This window comes from Neoarius graeffei, chromosome 22 (assembly GCF_027579695.1).
Source record: "Neoarius graeffei isolate fNeoGra1 chromosome 22, fNeoGra1.pri, whole genome shotgun sequence".
NCBI classification, from domain to species: Eukaryota; Metazoa; Chordata; class Actinopteri; order Siluriformes; family Ariidae; genus Neoarius; species Neoarius graeffei.
Window position 1 is genome coordinate 50,473,699 of NC_083590.1, and position 18,541 is coordinate 50,492,239.

General features: G+C 42.1%; 1 protein-coding gene across 2 annotated transcripts in view; it reads right to left on the reverse strand.

The window, feature by feature from the left end:
- The window catches only part of ash1l (ash1 (absent, small, or homeotic)-like (Drosophila)), a 120,177-nt gene that overhangs the window by 18,263 nt on the left and 83,373 nt on the right, over positions 1–18,541 (reverse strand). For both annotated transcript variants that reach the window (XM_060904928.1, XM_060904927.1), the window contains exons 14-23: positions 16,268–16,429; positions 16,094–16,164; positions 15,827–15,996; positions 15,524–15,676; positions 10,284–10,338; positions 9,452–9,584; positions 8,741–8,989; positions 3,485–3,571; positions 3,300–3,390; positions 3,006–3,144 (exon numbers count right to left, since the gene is read on the reverse strand). In XM_060904928.1, coding sequence (XP_060760911.1) covers positions 3,006–3,144; positions 3,300–3,390; positions 3,485–3,571; positions 8,741–8,989; positions 9,452–9,584; positions 10,284–10,338; positions 15,524–15,676; positions 15,827–15,996; positions 16,094–16,164; positions 16,268–16,429 — 1,310 coding nt within the window. The remainder of the gene's footprint in view (positions 1–3,005; positions 3,145–3,299; positions 3,391–3,484; positions 3,572–8,740; positions 8,990–9,451; positions 9,585–10,283; positions 10,339–15,523; positions 15,677–15,826; positions 15,997–16,093; positions 16,165–16,267; positions 16,430–18,541) is intronic.

Consider the following 18,541-nt stretch of genomic DNA (forward strand, 5'->3'; position numbering starts at 1 on the left):
GCACTTTAATTTAACTGGTGTTTTAATTCCCAATTGTTTTAATTCTTCTGAGTCCATCAGAAGAAAAAGAAAGAAGAGTGCAAGAATAAACTGGCCACTGTAATGAACTATATAGTTATATATATAAGTTAATGAACTATATAGTTATAAAGCCTCACATTTTATATTAGGCATATCAGACGCTTGCTGGCCATGGTATGAAAACTGTGCATGTAGATGCTCATCTAAGACCCCGTCCACACGTAGCCGGGTATCTGCTAAATCGAAGATATTTTTCTACGTTTTGGCCTGTCATCCACATGAAAACACATCAAAAACGAATATTTAAAAAAACTCCGGGCAAAGTGAAGATTTTTGAAAACTCCGTGTATGCCTTTTCGTGTAGACAGAGATAACCGGAGGTTTGCGTTTTAGAACGTCACAATCTGCCCTGACGTCAAACGTGCGACCTTTGTTTACTGCAGAAGCCAGATTAAGCATGGACTTAAGCTAGCCGCACACCACGGCGATCCACGCGGTACCGAACCGACCCATTTCAGAGCCGACTCCCGACAGGGCACGCACATATCCTCCGACTGTTGACGAGTGCAGTCGCGATTGAAGCGACACGTGACAACTTAATAGCTTTGTGATTGGCTATTGGATATAGTTACTGTTAAATCCAACACTTGAAGATGCTACAGGCTGAATTACAAATGACACAACACGGAATATGTAACGCACTATCTAGGCTGCATGAGCTATTATTCCCAACCTTAAATAGTGCACTTATATAGGGGAGTTAAAGCGATTTGGAATTCAGCCACACAACTTGAGCAGAGTGGCTTTCCAGCCCACTGTGTCTATGGATAAAGCTTCAGTCTATGGAATTACAGTATATACCTGCATTAGGTGCTACCAACACGTATTTCTCGCGCTAGAAATTGTGTTTAATGATGTCACGTGTTATATGCGAAAGATATGATTGGCTATTGCTAGCGACTCTCGCCGATCAGTCTGGCTCCCGATTAGTTTTTCGAATCGGCTGTGAGATGAGTCGGGACCATCGAAAACTAGTCTTTACGCCTGACTCGCGACTTCAGTTGGCTCGGTACGCTGAAAATCGGCGTAGTGTGCGGCTAGCTAAAGAGTAATGGATCGGAGTAGTGCCTTGAAAGCGTTAATTATTGTGCAGGTGCTATTTACATGTTTAATTTTAGAAGCCCAACTACTGCTCCAAGAGCACAGGCGATGTGATTAGGGGGTAGGATTTGGGGAAATAGCCATCTACAGGTTTGGAATGCTTATGAATGTGATTGAAAACGCAGATGTTCGGTTATGTGTGGAAGGGATTTTTTTTCGAAGACGAGGTGGTGTGGATAAAACATTTTTATAAACGGAGGGGGGGAAAATGTTCGGTTTTAAAAATACCCGGCTACGTGTGTACATGGCATAAGTTTCCAAATCTGTCATTGCTTAAAGCTTGAATATTTTCTATCATAAATACTATCATTAAAAAAAGGCTTATGATTTCTGCTTTCCAAATAAATTTATCTCGTTATGATCTGTTCAGTACTTTGGGAGTAATGGCAGGTTGAAGTTGGTACAACAGAGTGCACTCTGTTTGCGTGACAGGAAACTGCCCGTGCTTTTTGAGTCATGGGAAAGCAGTCAGACTCTCTTCTGATCGGTTTCTGACTGGATTACTCGTGAATATCAATCAGGTAACTTTTATCGGGATGTTCTCTCGCCCTCACTGTTTCTGATGAAGTATTCAGCAAAATTTTCCGTCAGCTAGTTTTGATGTTATGATTCAAGGGAGACTTTGAAGTGAGTTTTCATAGCTTTACCTACTTATTTTTTCAAATCAAATTGATTCATATAAATAAATAACTATTTTAGAATATAACTGTAGTTGTTTTGATGAAAAATATTGAGGTCTTGGTGGTCGGAATGAGATTTAAAAAAAACCTAAGTCAGAAACGCGTGTCAATTTCAATTAAATTAACTGGAATTGTTTACTGGATGTGGCTCACACAGTTTTTTCAAGGTTCGTCTTGAAAGCCGTGAATAATAATTGAAATAATTTATATTCTTTCATATAAACACTAGTAAGCCCTACTTTTGAGAAATACAAAGGCCTACAGAGCACAAAAAGGGTATTAGAAATATTCTTTTATTACTTTTTATTTTGACAGAGAATGGTAGATATGAATGACGTTCAGTGCTTATTTATGCAGATTTTATAATTAACACTGATTTCTCCTTCTTTGTGATGTATAAATGAGAGTTAAGATCAGCTTTATATTGCACAAATAAAGCCATTTGGTGAAACTTTGAAGAAGAGAGTGTACCGATTTAATGTTTTTTACCTAATAAGAATAACTTATACTAATTAAATGCTAATTTGCATAATTGTTTTTGCTATTTAAAAAAAAAATCGTATTCAGTATACAACCAAATATGTGCCTGACAATTTCCACAGAAATAACTTGGGGAAAAAAAAGTTGTTAAGAAAAAACATTTGATGTCATTGGTTAATGAGGCCCATTTTGGACCATATGATCCTCATACAGAATATTACAGCAGTTTTCTAAAAATTAAGCCATTTTTTCAATCTTTGAGTTTTAATATCTCAAAAACGGATAAACATACTTTAATTCTGTAAAAAAGTATGATGTTCTGCATTAAATTCAGAATTCAGTGAGACCAGTTTCAAGCAATTTGGAATGAATTTTCACCTGATATGCCTATTTATAAGTTATGTAAATTAACACAATGTCATGATGATCGTAGTTTTCTGTAAATAAACATAGCAATACAATAGAGTGATGGGTGTCTGAAGCAAGCATAAAACACCTCCATCAACCAAACAACGATCACGTAACATCGCAGTGCCTTTAGTGTTGTATGAATTCTATCTAAAAATGCAGCCTATTACCACCATAATATCATCGTTCATGCTGTTTGTCATTGTATATCACATTAAAACGGTCACCACATGCCTAGAGAATTAAAGAGCTCACTTTTCATTTTTCCAAAGTTTCTCAATGCGGAAGATATCCAGTTTGTCTCTGTTGACATGGGACAAGAGGCGATAGGACTGGCGCAGTGGCTGGCCCTCTGGAGTGCGCCTGCTATCCCTCATCAGGTACACACAGTCACCTGAAAACAAACAAACACACACAAACCATAGCATGTGAAATGTATAGTATATGAAGTATCAAATTATAGCTTTACCTAGTTAGATATACATTAGGAATCACTGGCATATCCAACAGAATATCTGCCTGGTCACAAACACAAACGCACACACATACCCTGGTGTAGCAGCAGCTCGTCCCGGAGAAGACAGATGTAGTAGATGGAACCTGACTGCGCATAACTGGGCTGAGGCACCATAGGGACCTCCTATTAGTTAAAAAAAATAAGAGCAGGAAGTCAAACAGTGTGTAAGTTTTTTTTGAGATTTAAAAGCAGTATGACATTTTAAAAGGTGACATACTCTGTCCACTGGGCGAGGGTCACACTGCTCACAAAGATAATGCTCCACCTCAGCCTCTAAACGCATGCAGTCACAGTGCTGCCAGACCTGAGAGAGAGAGAGAGAGAGAGAAAGAAAAGCAGGTTTTATGTCTCTGTCACTACGTTCACACTGCAAGGCTTAATGCTCAATTCCGATTTTTTTGTGAAATCCGATTTTTTTGTGAGGTCGTTCACATTAACAAATATATGCGACTTGTATGTGATCCTCAGTATGAACGAAAAGCGACCTAAAAGTGTTCCGCATGCGCATTGCAGGATACGACGACGTCACACGCAGTGAGCATGGCCAGTGTTTACGGAAGTAAAACCGCCCGGTTGCGGTATGACCCATCCAATCTAGCTTGAATAGCTGTATCCCCCCAAATGGAAATCAGCTCCCTAACCTCTGCGTCCTTCCATTGAGAAGATTCAGAACCTTCACAGCCCGAAGCGTCCCTCGCATTGATGTCATGCGCAGGGGCGCAGATACGTTTTTTGAACTGGGGGGGACAAAGCTGCCAGCAAACCAACCCCAACCCCGATATGCCTGTCAAACTTGTTGTTAGTAACCATAGCAACCAAGCTCGAGCTCGCAACCTGTGCAGTCTGCGCAGCTCAACCAACCGAATATCAGTCTTTGTTTTGTTTTATGTGAGTTGTTGCAACTATGTATACACTGCCGTGCACCTCAATAAACCGAATGGTAATTAGTCTTTTGATTTTTCCGTGAGGTTTGCCTTATGCAAAGAAAGACAGCATAGACGTTTTTTCCTCCCTATAAGTAGGGGGGACCGAACGAGGTGAATTTAAATATGACTCGTCCCACCCTCTATCTGCGCCCGTGATTATGCGCCATGTTGTTGTAACTTTTTTTGAGAGACCCGCCGCCTACTTCAGCGCAGAATAGTGACGTTTGTGGCTTGTTGATGACGTGTAAGTCGGATGAATGCGACCTGGCGGTTCAGACTGAAGTCGCATATGAAAAGAGCGGATAGGAATCGGAATTAGCACCACATATCCAAACGGCCTGGGTCGGATTTGAAAAAAATCGGATCTGTGTCGTTCATATTGTCAATAAAAGATCGGATACAGGTCACATATGGGCGAAAAGATCGGATTTGAGTCACTTCAGCCTGCAGTGTGAACGTAGCCTGTGTCACTTACTTACACTTAATTTTAAGTGTGGAATCTTAACATAAGTTATTCTGAAAATGTCCCAAAACAACTTGAAGTGTCCTTCATTTCAATGCTTCGCGTTCCCTCAATACTTCAACAGAACATTAGTGAACCTCTTTCGGATTCCTTCACAGGCTTCTGATTTTGACGTCTAATTGAAGTCAACTCGCATTTTCGATTGTTACCAAGTTACTTGCTTCTTTTACAAGGGATGCTGATGGAAAACGAATCATCAACAATGATTCTCAAAGCACGTGAACATCACACAGCAGCTAAGCAACCATGTCTGACCATGCTGTTCTATAAACAACTACCGTATTTTCTGGACTATAGAGCGCACCTGTATATAAGCCGCATCCGCTCTATTTTTAAAAAAAATTAAAAAAAAAAGATATACAAGCCGCACCGGGCTATAAGCCGCAGATATCTATGTTGAAAAATTAGATATTTACTGCATGTACAGAACGATTTTGTACTGTAAATGTACATGTATGTACCTGAACAGATTCTTTCCGAACAGTGCCTTTTAACACGGCAGCAGCTTTGCTGATTAAAACGGAACAGAGCCAAGAGAAAATAACCGGTATTTATTTACCTTCATTTCTCCTGTGTTTGAAACCACAAGTCACTTTAATCATCTTCGCTGGATTTGAAAATAATTACCAGTTAGTAATTTGTCGTGCGTGTTCTATCTGCTAAAGATCTGCTAATTCTTCTTTGCATTGATTTTTCGTCTATCTTATTTTTGATTCTACTTCCGGTTAGAGCGCCCCTAGCGGTGGAAGAAAAATCCACAGAATAGCCGCACCTTTGTATAAGCCGCATGGTTCAAAACCTAGGAAAAAAGTAGCGGCTTATAGTCCAGAAAATACGGTATATAAAGATAATACAAAAATATAGCCTCAACTTCAACAGAAGAAATAAAATACTAGCAGAAGCAACTTCTGACACAATAAATACAAAAAAAATCCCAGACAGTTTAGTGTCTCGCTAATTGGGTAGGGCCAAGTCTCAGGTACTTATTACCAACATCTCGCCCTAGATGAACAAAACCCTGCTGTACGTATGTACATACTTGCCAACCCTCCCGATTTCAGCGGGAGGCTCCCGATTTTAGCCTCCGTCTCCCGCCTCCCGATCGTATTTGTTAAAAACTGGATAATCTCCCGGTTTTGGGAAATCCCTACCGCCAAGTTAAAAATATTCCTGATGATGTCCAATCAGAATCAAATGAGAAACACTGCTGACATCAACTGATTTTTAACCAATCAACAAACAGAACGACAGTCACTTCCGTAATGTAGGATTCACCCGGGCTGTCCGACATATTTTACAAGCAGTCATTCATCATGGCCACTAAACCCAATACCAAACGGCAAAAATATGAACGCAAATACCAGGTTGCATGGGAGAATGAATTTCCATGGATAAGCAAATGCTCAGCCAGAACAACATATTTTGCAAAGTAAGACTACAAAGCGATTCATTTATCCCAATTATTCAATTGCGATTCAATTATCCCAATCTTATGGTGGGGTAAAAGCAGGTAAATTACATATTCTTCAAAACTACAATAGGTCATTCACACCCTTTTATGTAAATTCTTAATGTTCTCATCTCTCTCATTATCTCTAGCCGCTTTATCCTTCTACAGGGTCGCAGGCAAGCTGGAGCCTATCCCAGCTGACTATGGGCGAAAGGCGGGGTACACCCTGGACAAGTCGCCAGGTCATCACAGGGCTGACACATAGACACAGACAACCATTCACACTCACATTCACACCTACGCTCAATTTAGAGTCACCAGTTAACCTAACCTGCATGTCTTTGGACTGTGGGGGAAACCGGAGCACCCGGAGGAAACCCACGCGGACACGGGGAGAACATGCAAACTCCACACAGAAAGGCCCTCGCCGGCCCTGGGGCTCGAACCCAGGACCTTCTTGCTGTGAGGCGACAGTGCTAACCACTACACCACCGTGCCGCCCTTAATGTTCTTTTTTTTTAATTAAAAATAGTTGATCATTTGTACGTGTATGTACGGTAACAAGTACTTATGAGACATTGAAATTAACTTAAGATTTATATGACGTTTTGTATTTTTTTATAGTAAGAAGTTTTATTAAATTGCATATACAGTAGGATCTGCGCCTCTGTATAAACCATACCTGCAAACTCGTCAGAGAAAAAAAGGTGACGGTGTCCGGGGGGGGTGCGGATAATGGTGACGCCGACACTGAACTCAAGTAAGTGTTAAGAAATAAGAAAACAATAAAAGAACCAAAACACAAATTATATTATACTGAAAAACATTTATTTTTTCCTTCTCTAGCCTGGACAAGGGCTTCACAAACACTCTTACGCACGCAAACACCATGGAGGGAAACTGAAAAACACTATTTTTCAGTATGTTTTGCATGAATAATGAAAATTAATGAATACTGATGCACGAGTTTTAAAGATCATAGGATGAATCGCAGCTCCCTGTGCGTCTGTTTTGCAACAATGAGACTGTTGCGCAACGTTTTATGTAATCTTGCAATGTTTTACTATCAGTGCGCGATTTATCAGCTTCAATTTGCCACGCTTTGTCACTAGTATATAAACTCTGTATAGTCAGCTGCTTCAGACCACCACTGACCATGGCTGCTGCTGCACCAATACCTCCTCGCCGTCTATTGGGATTGCTGAATGTCCGAGTACAACTCCAAGAACTCCAGCGAAGACGTTTGGGCGTGCTGGCATTACTTATCCGTCGTCGACTCTAACCTGACTCGTACGTGCACTCGTACCATGGATTCGTTAATTGCACGAGCGCCGCGCGTTCAATCGTCCAATTACCAGATGATTCGCGCCACCCTATCGCACTCTCTTACAACACCTGCTTTCATTGTACAACAGTCGCAAGATATATCGCAAGATTTCATGCTTTTGCATTGCACAACGGTCGCTTTAGACGTGCAGGTTTTGCACGACTACTTTTTCATATGCGATTATTTCGGCAACAGTTAACGATCAATATGAAAATGTATCGGTCGCACGAATGTTTGGTCGCTTCTGATCGTGATCCAATTGTGAAACATGCTTTAGCAAACAAATATCTGTTGTTTTAGCTCCAAAAAGGCTGACTTACCTTCAATTACCATCAGAGTTTCCACATTAGGTTCAGGGGTCTCTTAACAAGCGCGAACATAGATGGCAGTGTGTTTCAGATCCTGAGGCAAAGGCTGAGATTCCGATTGGTCCAGAAAAAATGTCAATTATAAGAATTGTCCAATAATGGCCTATAACATGGCAGCAAGCCCACCCCCCCTCTCTTGACAGGCGCGAGCTCAGTTGAGATTACGATCGGCCCAGATGCTGCCCCCCCCAAAAAAAAACTCTCCGGTTCTACACGATTCACGTGAATGACCCAATTGACAATGAAAAAGGTGACTGTCGCCAAAAAGCGACAAGTTTGCAGGTATGAGAAACGAAATATATTTATCATATTGAAATGTTTTTAACTCTTGAGAATTTCTTTTTGCAGTTGTGTCGCAGAAATTTTAGCATCAGCCACGGTGGAAAAAATTATGCCAAAAACGACACCATTTCAGAAACAAACTGTACAACTTCTAAAGTGTTTAGTGAAATTTTGCATGACAGAATTTGTTTGATGAGTGTATTTGAAGTGTGTGGTAGTGTCTTAGTGCTATTTCGAATTTATGTTTGAAAGTTTTAAGTGAAAATTTCAGGCAGGAGATTTTTCAGCTCAAAATCTGATTTAAGACTTCCCTTTCATTGTTATATTAAAATTCAAGACAAGAGTACTATTTCAGATTTTTCACTCTGAGCTCTCTCATGCCTGATACATGAATCCCATAACCGATAGTAATTGATCGAACAATATCAACAATTCAAAAACTCTTTAACTGTATAAATTTCAAATGGTTTGTAATTAATTGGGATCCACTGTTTTTATTGTTTCAACCGCGCATCATACCCTCGTCCAATTGAAAAGGTCGTTCACGCACTTTTCTCCCCCATGAGAATTTTGAGAAGTTGACAAGTATGTATGTACCATGCATTTCTCACACTGGATCATCAGGCCCTCGTCCTTGTACATGCCACAGATGCAGCGGATGACGTCATCATCTTTGTTGACGTGGTGAGCATGATCACGGTCCATTGAATCGGAGCTGTCTGCCTCGCTAACCGTCTCGCCGACGATCTCGTCAATCTGCACCGCGGCCTCGTGTCGTGCACCATAGTATGCCTTCCGCAGCCGGCACATGTCCCGGCCCACCGAAGACTTCCGTCCGTAGTATTTCTTTACAAGACAGATAAAAAGGTGAGGCAGGACATCTGACAATGATGTAATTTGTAACAGAAAAACAATACAAAATTCAACCAAAATGTGTCTCTTAAGTAGAAAGGAAAACATCTGGCAATGCTGTAACTTTGAACTTTGTCCTGGAACTGTGTACGATGGCCAAAAATAAAGGCATCTTTAAAAAGTTAGAAACATTCCTTGATCTGTGCATAGATTCAGTGTGGGTTTTTTTTTCCTGAGTTGGACACAGGCCATTAAATTCCACGGCAGTCTGCTTTGTTTTTACTTACAGCTGGAATTCAGATTAGGTGGGAATTTCAATCTTGTACCGCTATTACACCACAGACATGTAGGATCTAAATAGTATTAGCTGGTATTAGGCTTGCTGGTGATGTTTCTTGAAGGGCTATGGAATATGTCCAGGCTCTATAAGGTGGTGGCTTGTGCAGTTAAACTGACCTCGGCATTGCGGAACACCTTGAGCATGTCTGTATCAAAGGCCTCCACTGTTTTGTAATGTCCGGTAAGGATCTGCTTTTCTATGGTACTAAGGTCCAGAGGATCTGACACCTTCTCATAGTACTGCATATTCCTGTGTACACACACACACACACACACACACAAGCAATGAGGCACCAAAACAGCCAGAACCACTTTTCCAAAGTGTTACTCTGAAAGAACTAATTAAGGATTGGATATGAGATTGATATCTATACTGAATTCAATTTGATCCTGGACTCATAATTTCAAATAAAATTTCAGCATTAAATCCAATCAACCCTTCTGGATGCATCTGGAGACAACATACTGAGCTTTCAGTCTATTAGGAAACCCTACCCAAGTTTTTATGCCATACACCCACCATTTCGATACACTTCATAGACTAACAATTCCTTTAAAGATAAAATGATCCCATAGCCACGCTAAACAAATTTAGCACTACTGCCTTAGGGTTCAGACATTTAATTTTTTTAAGATGAACAATAATAATTACATCTTCTCAGGCAATGCATTTTCCGATATGCTGATATTATTTGGGTTTTAGGAGTATTATTTGGACATGTGTACAGTGCATATTACATTAATCGGAGTATGCACGGCTACATGTAAACAGGAACATTAGTGAAAATTTCATTTTTATTCACCATGTAAACAGCTTAGGAGGAACACTGCCTTTTTTGGAATAAGGACAAAAACTGGAATATTTTTATGCATGTAAACATAGTGACTATGACTTTCTGAAAATACAATATCTGCAAAATACAGTAAGGTTTCAAATACATGTTCTTACCTCTTTTTAGAAGGCAAGTTAAGTAGGGGAGCTGCAAGAGTTTGGCCTGAGGAATCTACAGAGAGAGAGAGAGAGAGAGACAGTCAATAATATATTTAATACTTATACACTATGAAAAGGGGGCAGCACAGTGGTGTAGTGGTTAGCGTTGTCGCCTCACAGCAAGAAGGTCCGGGTTCGAGCCCCGTGGCCGGCGAGGGCCTTTCTGTGTGGAGTTTGCATGTTCTCCCCGTGTCCGCATGGGTTTCCTCTGGGTGCTCCGGTTTCCCCCACAGTCCAAAGACATGCAGGTTAGGTTAACTGGTGACTCTAAATTGACCGTAGGTGTGAATGTGAGTGTGAATGGTTGTCTGTGTCTATTGGCCCTTTTCCACTACCCTTTTTCAGCTCACTTAAGCCCGACACGGCTCGCGTTTCGACTACCAAAAACCAGCACGACTCAGCTCGCTTCAGCCCCTAAAACTCGCACCGTTTTGGAGTGGGGCTGAAGCGAGCCAAACCGTGCCGAGTGAGGCTGGGGGCGTGAGCAGACACTCCCCTGTGCACTGATTGGTGAGGAGGAGTGTCCTCACATGCCCACACACGCCCCGCGAGCGCGCTGGGATCTGTAAACACCGCAAACCCGGAAGGAGAAGAATTACGAATTACGAGAATTTCTGAAGCCTTATGCGCCGCCTCGCCTCATCTATACGCTCTTGCCAGTATCTGTTGGCGTTGTCGGTGACAACAAGCCACAGCACCAAGACCAGCAACACTAACGACTCCATGTCCTCCATGTTTATTGTTTACTATTCGGGTCGTGAGACTACCGCTTAAAAGCTCACTGATGTCACTGTTTGCGCTGCTTAACGACATCACCTGACGTCCACCCACTTTCGCTAACTCCACCCAATGTGTCCACCCACTTCCAGCCAGCACGGTTCAGCGCGGTTGTAGTCGAAATGCAACTCCAACAGCCCCACTCAGCTCGACTCAGCACGGCACGGCTCAGCCGCGTTTGTAGTGGAAAAGCGGCATGTGTGTCAGCCCTGTGATGACCTGGCGACTTGTCCAGGGTGAACCCCGCCTTTCGCCCGTAGTCAGCTGGGATAGGCTCCAGCTTGCCTGCGACCCTGTAGAAGGATAAAGCAGCTAGAGATAATGAGATGAGATGAGATTATGAAAATAAAGCAAGTGTCCTATGTCCTAGAGATGTGCAGAAGAACCTGCATGAAACTATTGTTCTCCACCCTACTGCATCTAACTGAGCTTAACCCTGTGAGAAAATCTTTAGGATGTCCAAAGTGTCTAAGTCTTATTTCTGGCTCAAAAAGAACATATTAAAATTTGTTAGAGTTTTTATAAACAAAAAGAGTTACACATGCAATCTAGTTATAAAAAGCCCAGAGTTAGCCTAACTACCCGACATTACTTGGTTATAATCTGACTCAAGAATCAATCAAGAACTGGATGAACAATAACTGAAAAAGTTATCTACGTATAACTACGGATTAACAAAAAAAGACAGACAGTACTGTTTGATCCTAAGCGGCGGTCTAGTCGGCAATGGCAGATACTCCATACGTTTATATGAGAGGAACACGAGGCATACAAGTCTCTTGATGCTTACAACTTCGTTGTTTGTTGACATGTAATGTTTTACGCTTCGAAGACACATGCTAGCTAAACGTGTATCACGGGCAACTCCTCAGGTTGTTGGAAAGGTGCCTGATTGGCTAGGATAGTGTTTACGAACCCTTCCATTTCTGACATCTAACACAGCAACGTTACATTTTAGAAAAATTCTGGCTTCCTGTTACAAACCCCTCAAGTTTCCTACTTTTTTTGCAACCAGGGGGCTTGGCTGACGTCACAGTGACGTTGGTGTGTTTTTTGTATTTCCAGACACATTTGTCAACACAGTATACACTCACCGTCCATTTTAACAGGAACTTGTTCCGGATTCTAAGATTCCTGTTCTTGAATGGCAGGAGTGGAACCCAATGTGTTCTTCTGCTGTTGTATGCTGAGATGCTTTTCTGCTCACCATGGTTGTAAAGAGTGATTATATGAGTTACTATAGCCTTCTTGGCAGCTCAAACCAATCTGGCCATTTTCCTCTGACCTCTCTTATCAACAAGGAGTTTGTTTCCACCCACAGAACTGTCACTCACTCAGTGTTTTTTGTTTCTTGCACCATTCTGTGTAAATTCTAGAGACTGTTGTGTGTGAAAACCCCAGGAGATCAGCAGTTTCTGAAATACTCAAACCAGTCCATCTGGCTCAAACCAACACCCATGCCACAGTGAAAGTCACAGAGAGAACAATTTTTCCCATTCTGATGTTTGAAGTGAACATTAACTGAAGCTATTGATTTGTATCTACATGATTTTATGCATTGTGCTGCTGTCAAGGGTTTGGCTGATTAGACAACTGCATAAAACAGCAGGTGTACCTAATGGGTGTTCCTAATAAAGTGGCTGGTGAGTGTAGATCCTTGTGAAACACAAGGATATCCATCCATCCATCCATCCATTATCTGTAGCTGCTTTATCCTGTCCTACAGGGTCGCAGGCAAGCTGGAGCCTATCCTAGCTGACTATTGGCGAGAGGCGGGGTACATCCTGGACAAGTCGTCAGGTCATCGCAGGGCTAACACACAGACACAGACAACCATTTTCGCTCACATTCACACATACGGTCAATTTAGAGCCACTAATTAGCCTAACCTGCATGCCTTTGGACTGTGGGGGGAACCGGAGCACCCAAGGAAACCCACGCAGACACGGGGAGAACATGCAAACTCCGCACAGAAAGGCCCTAGCCGGCCGCTGGGCTCAAACCCAGGACCTTCTTGCTGTGAGGCGACAGCGCTAACCACTACACCACCGTGCGGCCCGAACACAAGGATATTTAAATAATATTGTCTGGCGTTGAGTGGTATATCAGATATATTCCATTCAGCTAGCATGATACTGAACGAGTTGAAGACAAGTAGCTGAATGGAATGTGTCTGATATACCATGAAAAAAGCCAGCCAATATTATTATTATTATTGTTAATAATACACATTCCTTTCGGGTGTTCAACGTGTCTTTCTCATCTCATCTCATTATCTCTAGCCGCTTTATCCTTCTACAGGGTCGCAGGCAAGCTGGAGCCTATCCCAACTGACTACGGGCGAAAGGCGGGGTACACCCTGGACAAGTCGCCAGGTCATCACAGGGCTGACACATAGACACAGACAACCATTCACACTCACATTCACACCTACGGTCAATTTAGAGTCACCAGTTAACCTAACCTGCATGTCTTTGGACTGTGGGGGAAACCGGAGCACCCGGAGGAAACCCACGCGGACACGGGGAGAACATGCAAACTCCACACAGAAAGGCCCTCGCCGGCCACGGGGCTCGAACCCAGGACCTTCTTGCTGTGAGGCGACAGCGCTAACCACTACACCACCGTGCCGCCCCCTGTCAAAATCTTCCATGTTTAATGAAGCAAACCTGCTGGCCATGTTTGTTTACAAATTGTCAATGTTGTTCGCTAGCGCAGAAGTTTTATGTCGCCGTCGTGTGACGTCATGTTGTCTTGACAACCATGCAATATCATAACCCATATTCAATGGTCATTCCCCGTTGGGCAGAAGTGACATAATACACGTAGGATAAGCGATATGCAAAGAATATCGCATGCTATCAAACCAAATGAATTCCCCTAGAAGGGAATAGAACACGTTTTTATTCCAGCGAAAAAGTGTCCTATATGTATAATGATTTTCAATAATTAACAGCTAAGAATTGTTACACACTCTTAAGTATAATTCCACATGCTTTTGTGTGTGTGTGTGTACACATGTATACATGTCAGAGTCAGCATGTGCCCAATCAGCCAAAGACAGACTGCTCATTAACACTGAGATCAGGGCTCGAAATTAACTTTTTTTCTTTGTGTCCCCCAGTGGTCCCGAATTCTGTGTTGTATTGTCCCGAATGGAAGCAATAGTGGCCCCATTTTTTCCTCTCTGAAATAACCAGTGGTTAATATTATCATATGAAGTTACTATTATATTTGTAACTATGCGATTTTGAACCCTTTATATCATTTTTACAATAAGTCACAAGACACAAGCGACACATGTCCAATACATCATCTACTTCAAAATTACAGTTATTGCATTTTCAGTTTATTAAACTTTGGCGATCTCACTGTATGAATAGATACCCGTTTATTTAAAGGGGCCAACTAGCTCATTCAGAAAATGTTTCAACTCCCTACATCTGCAGTACACTTTAGTTGAAAATAAGACCCCTTTTATGTTCATTTCATCTACTTATACCTTGAATATCTGTTGGCATGTATAAGGCCAACTTATAATTTTCACCATTACCGTTATCCATTTTTATGAACTTTCCGTTATCCATTTTTATGAACTTTCCGTTATCCATTTTATGAACTTTCGCTGCCGAAACATCAGCACAGTGCCAGGTCCGAGCCTAGTTGTGCTGCTGACTGACTAAACTTTCTGAACTAGAAAGACACCAAGAAAACTCACTTATTCTGTTGAACGGTATCTTCCGTCAATATCATCCACATCATTCCTGTTGTATTTTATAACGTGTCTAACAGTGTTCATTAAGTTCATTCAGTTGCTAGCGTTGCCTGCAGACCAGGCGATGACACTTTGGATCCTGAAGGTCCCGGAGACGTTATGTCTGGGCTTTCAGTTTCTTCCCCGCGGTCGGTCCGCTTCAACCACTTCAGCATTTTTGTTCTGGCAAGAGTCGGCGCAGCGTGTGCGGTAGCAATTCCATTCCAAGTCCATATAATGCGGACTCCGGCCGAAGATTCTAGAACAGAATGCGCTGCTCTGTAGCCTACGGATGTAGGTGCATCGAAAGTGTAGCTACTATGTATTTTTCGCTGTTAACGTTTTAAAATTAAAATTGACAAATTAGGTGAATGTCTACGTATGTGTTACGGCTTTGTAAATAATATTAATGTAGAACTTTTTTTCTAGATCTATTTTTTCCATTGTCCCGGGATTGTCCCAGATATGATAATTTTGTGTCCCGATGACATTTTTTATGGTCCCTGGGACATCGGGACACCGTTAGTTTCGAGCGCTGACTGAGATAACACATTACTTGGAGGTGTTGAGAGAGTGTCATGTAAAAGAAGCAGGAATCTATGCGAGTCTTTTTATGTCTTAACTCTTACTGATGTGTGTGTGTGTGCGCGTGCGTGCATGTACTGACCCTTGTAGCTGGTGATCATATCACAGATCTCTTTGAAGATGTGTGCAAGACGAGCTGTGCGAGTGACTTCAGTGTTCTCCTCAGCAGCAGCGAGTCTGCGTGTGCGCACCGAACGAGAGGTCTGTAATGCTGAGAACTGCGTTAGGAACACATCTGCAACACAAACATACACAGAGGGATAATTCAGTATACAAGCAAATATGCAATTAAAAAATTAAGACACACTTTCATGTAAACACATGCAGCACTACGTTTATCTGCGGTAAACCGGAGTGTAGATGCGACCCACGCACGTACACACACCTGACTTGATGTTGCCATCATCACGAATGACTCCTCCCCAGCGGGCATACTGCGAGAGGCTGCTCTCCTTCTCTCTCTCCCGCTCGCCCTCCCTCTTCAACAGCTCCCGTTTGTCCCTCATCTTCTCCCAATTGCGCACCAGGAACACTCGGTGCTTCAGGACAAAGTTCCTGCAACCAACCGGTCAGACTTCTTATGAGTATGCTGGGATATGTAGTTGTATTTAAACACATTTTGATGAGCTACTGAAAAGATATCGGACTCTACCTCTCTCTATTAGACATCGGCTTCATCAGAAGGTGCTGGAAAAACTTGCTGCTGTCACTGGACTCCTCCTCCTGGGGACAAAAACAGATGTGTGATATTACTAGGGACAAGGAGGGGGGAAAAAGTTCCACCACTGATTCATGAATATCTTTTTTTTACTTCACACCCTCTTACCCGTTTTTTAAGATGGTGTTTCGATTTGCGCTTCTCTTTCAGCCTCCCAAGCCTTCGTGCCCCACCTCCTGATCCTCCCGCTTTCCCAGGCAAGCCATTGATTCGTTGACTCTTTCCACCAATGATGCCACGGCAGCCGTCTGAGCCACACTTACACGCTTGCTGAACAGGAATAAAGTGAAAAACTTTTTTTTTTTTTACTTTGCATTGTTTTATTACAAACAGGTGTCTCAAAACTTTATCTACATTTATTTTTCTACATAATGTCCATTTATTTTTTTCATGGTGCGGGTTTCATCAAATCCTGAGCTCTGATTGGCTGGCGAGCGGGTCCGTATCCTACGGTACGGACCCCAGTTACGGACCCCGGTTACGGACCTCTGGCGACTCGCTTGTTCACAACAACAAAAATAGTAGCAATTTTTCTCAACATTTATATTTTTTTAATAAGATTTATTTATAAGATCTCATCTCATCTCATTATCTCTAGCCGCTTTATCCTGTTCTACAGGGTCGCAGGCAAGCTGGAGCCTATCCCAGCTGACTACGGGCAAAAGGCGGGGTACACCCTGGACAAGTCGCCAGGTCATCACAGGGCTGCACATAGACACACAACCATTCACACTCACACCTACGCTCAATTTAGAGTCACCAGTTAACCTAACCTGCATGTCTTTGGACTGTGGGGGAAACCAGAGCACACCCACGCGGACACGGGGAGAACATGCAAACTCCACACAGAAAGGCCCTCGCCGGCCCCGAACCCAGGACCTTCTTGCTGTGAGGCGACAGCGCTAACCACTACACCACCGTGCCGCCTATTCCCATACATGAAAAAAAAAATCTATATTTTAAATTACGGACCAGCAATTCAGCTAGTGTATCATGCATAGATAGATGGGTATTTTTAGATATTTATCTCATGTTTTCCTGAATCGCTTTGTGATAATGCTGGTTAAACTACGCTTACGGGCCTAGTGATATCAACAACACAGTAGTTAATTATATTTAAACAGTCTAGTTCTTTTTGTAGCACATGGTATTAAAAGCCTGTGTCTACCAGATGTGGATTTTTGTGTTAGCAGTGCCCCCGACCGTTCCAAAGCGCTTCGCTCAAGTGCTTATTGTTGCTAGGTTACAAAAACATCAAGCACTTCTGCTTTCCTTCGTTGTGAACGTTAAGTCTCTATTTACTTCAGAAAGTGATTTCAAATGATGATCATGGTAACCCTTCAATGTTAGATTGTAAATAACTGTGAGTATCAGTGACAGCCAGGATCAGTTTCTCCCCCACTATTGTTGATGGTGTTGATATAGTAAGTCCTGCCCCTTCTTAATTTTGATTGGTCAGCGAGAGAGAAGTTTGACAGTGTTCCAAAAGTTGAACTATTTTCAACTGAAAAGAACTGTATGCTGAGGATGTTTTTGCACCAAGGACGTTGAGTGCTGTCAACGCTGAATTTTGCATAGAAACCAGACGCTTCCAGCACAAAATACACATTTGGATGAAATCAGTGCTGGTGCAGTTATAACCTAGCTTGCAAGCTTTTCATCAACAAATACAGCCAGGACCTAACTACTTGTACAGAAAGATGACATTCAATTTGAATAGCATGGCAAGATAACCAACCACAGACAAACTGACACACCTAAGATTATCCTGTTTACTCTCTGATAACTTTTAAAGATGGAAACAGTGTGAACTTTTTCCAATCTAATGACTATGTTTCTCTGAAATGCTCACTGGGTCAGACTGAAATCTTGAACTTTCTGAAGGTTGTATCCACTTGGGCAAATCGTCTGAGGTTGGAGATGGGTCAGTCAGTGCCTCTGTAAACCCGACTATCAAGCCAGCTTATGATGATTTATAATGCTAACATTACTAAAATATTTAGCTGTGGTAACATATTTCTTAGAATGTAACACATACTAAGAACAACAGACACCAGATTAAGAAAATAATAATAATTTGTGACCATCTAACCTCATCTAGCAAATAGTTAAAAGCATCTAATGAATGCCATAACCTTTACCGTATTTTTCGGACTATAAGTCGCACTTTTTTTCATGGTTCGGCTGGCAATGCGACTTATACTCCGGTGCGACGTATATATGTTTTGGGTTTTTTTTCACCGCGGAATAACTGGAGCTGATGCTGAGTCTGACGACAGCCACGCAGAAGAAGAGGAAACGGCGCTTCGTCTGCCGCTGGAGTTGGCAGAGTTGTTCAGAAGCGACACCGAGGATGAGGAATTCAATGGATTTGCTGATTTG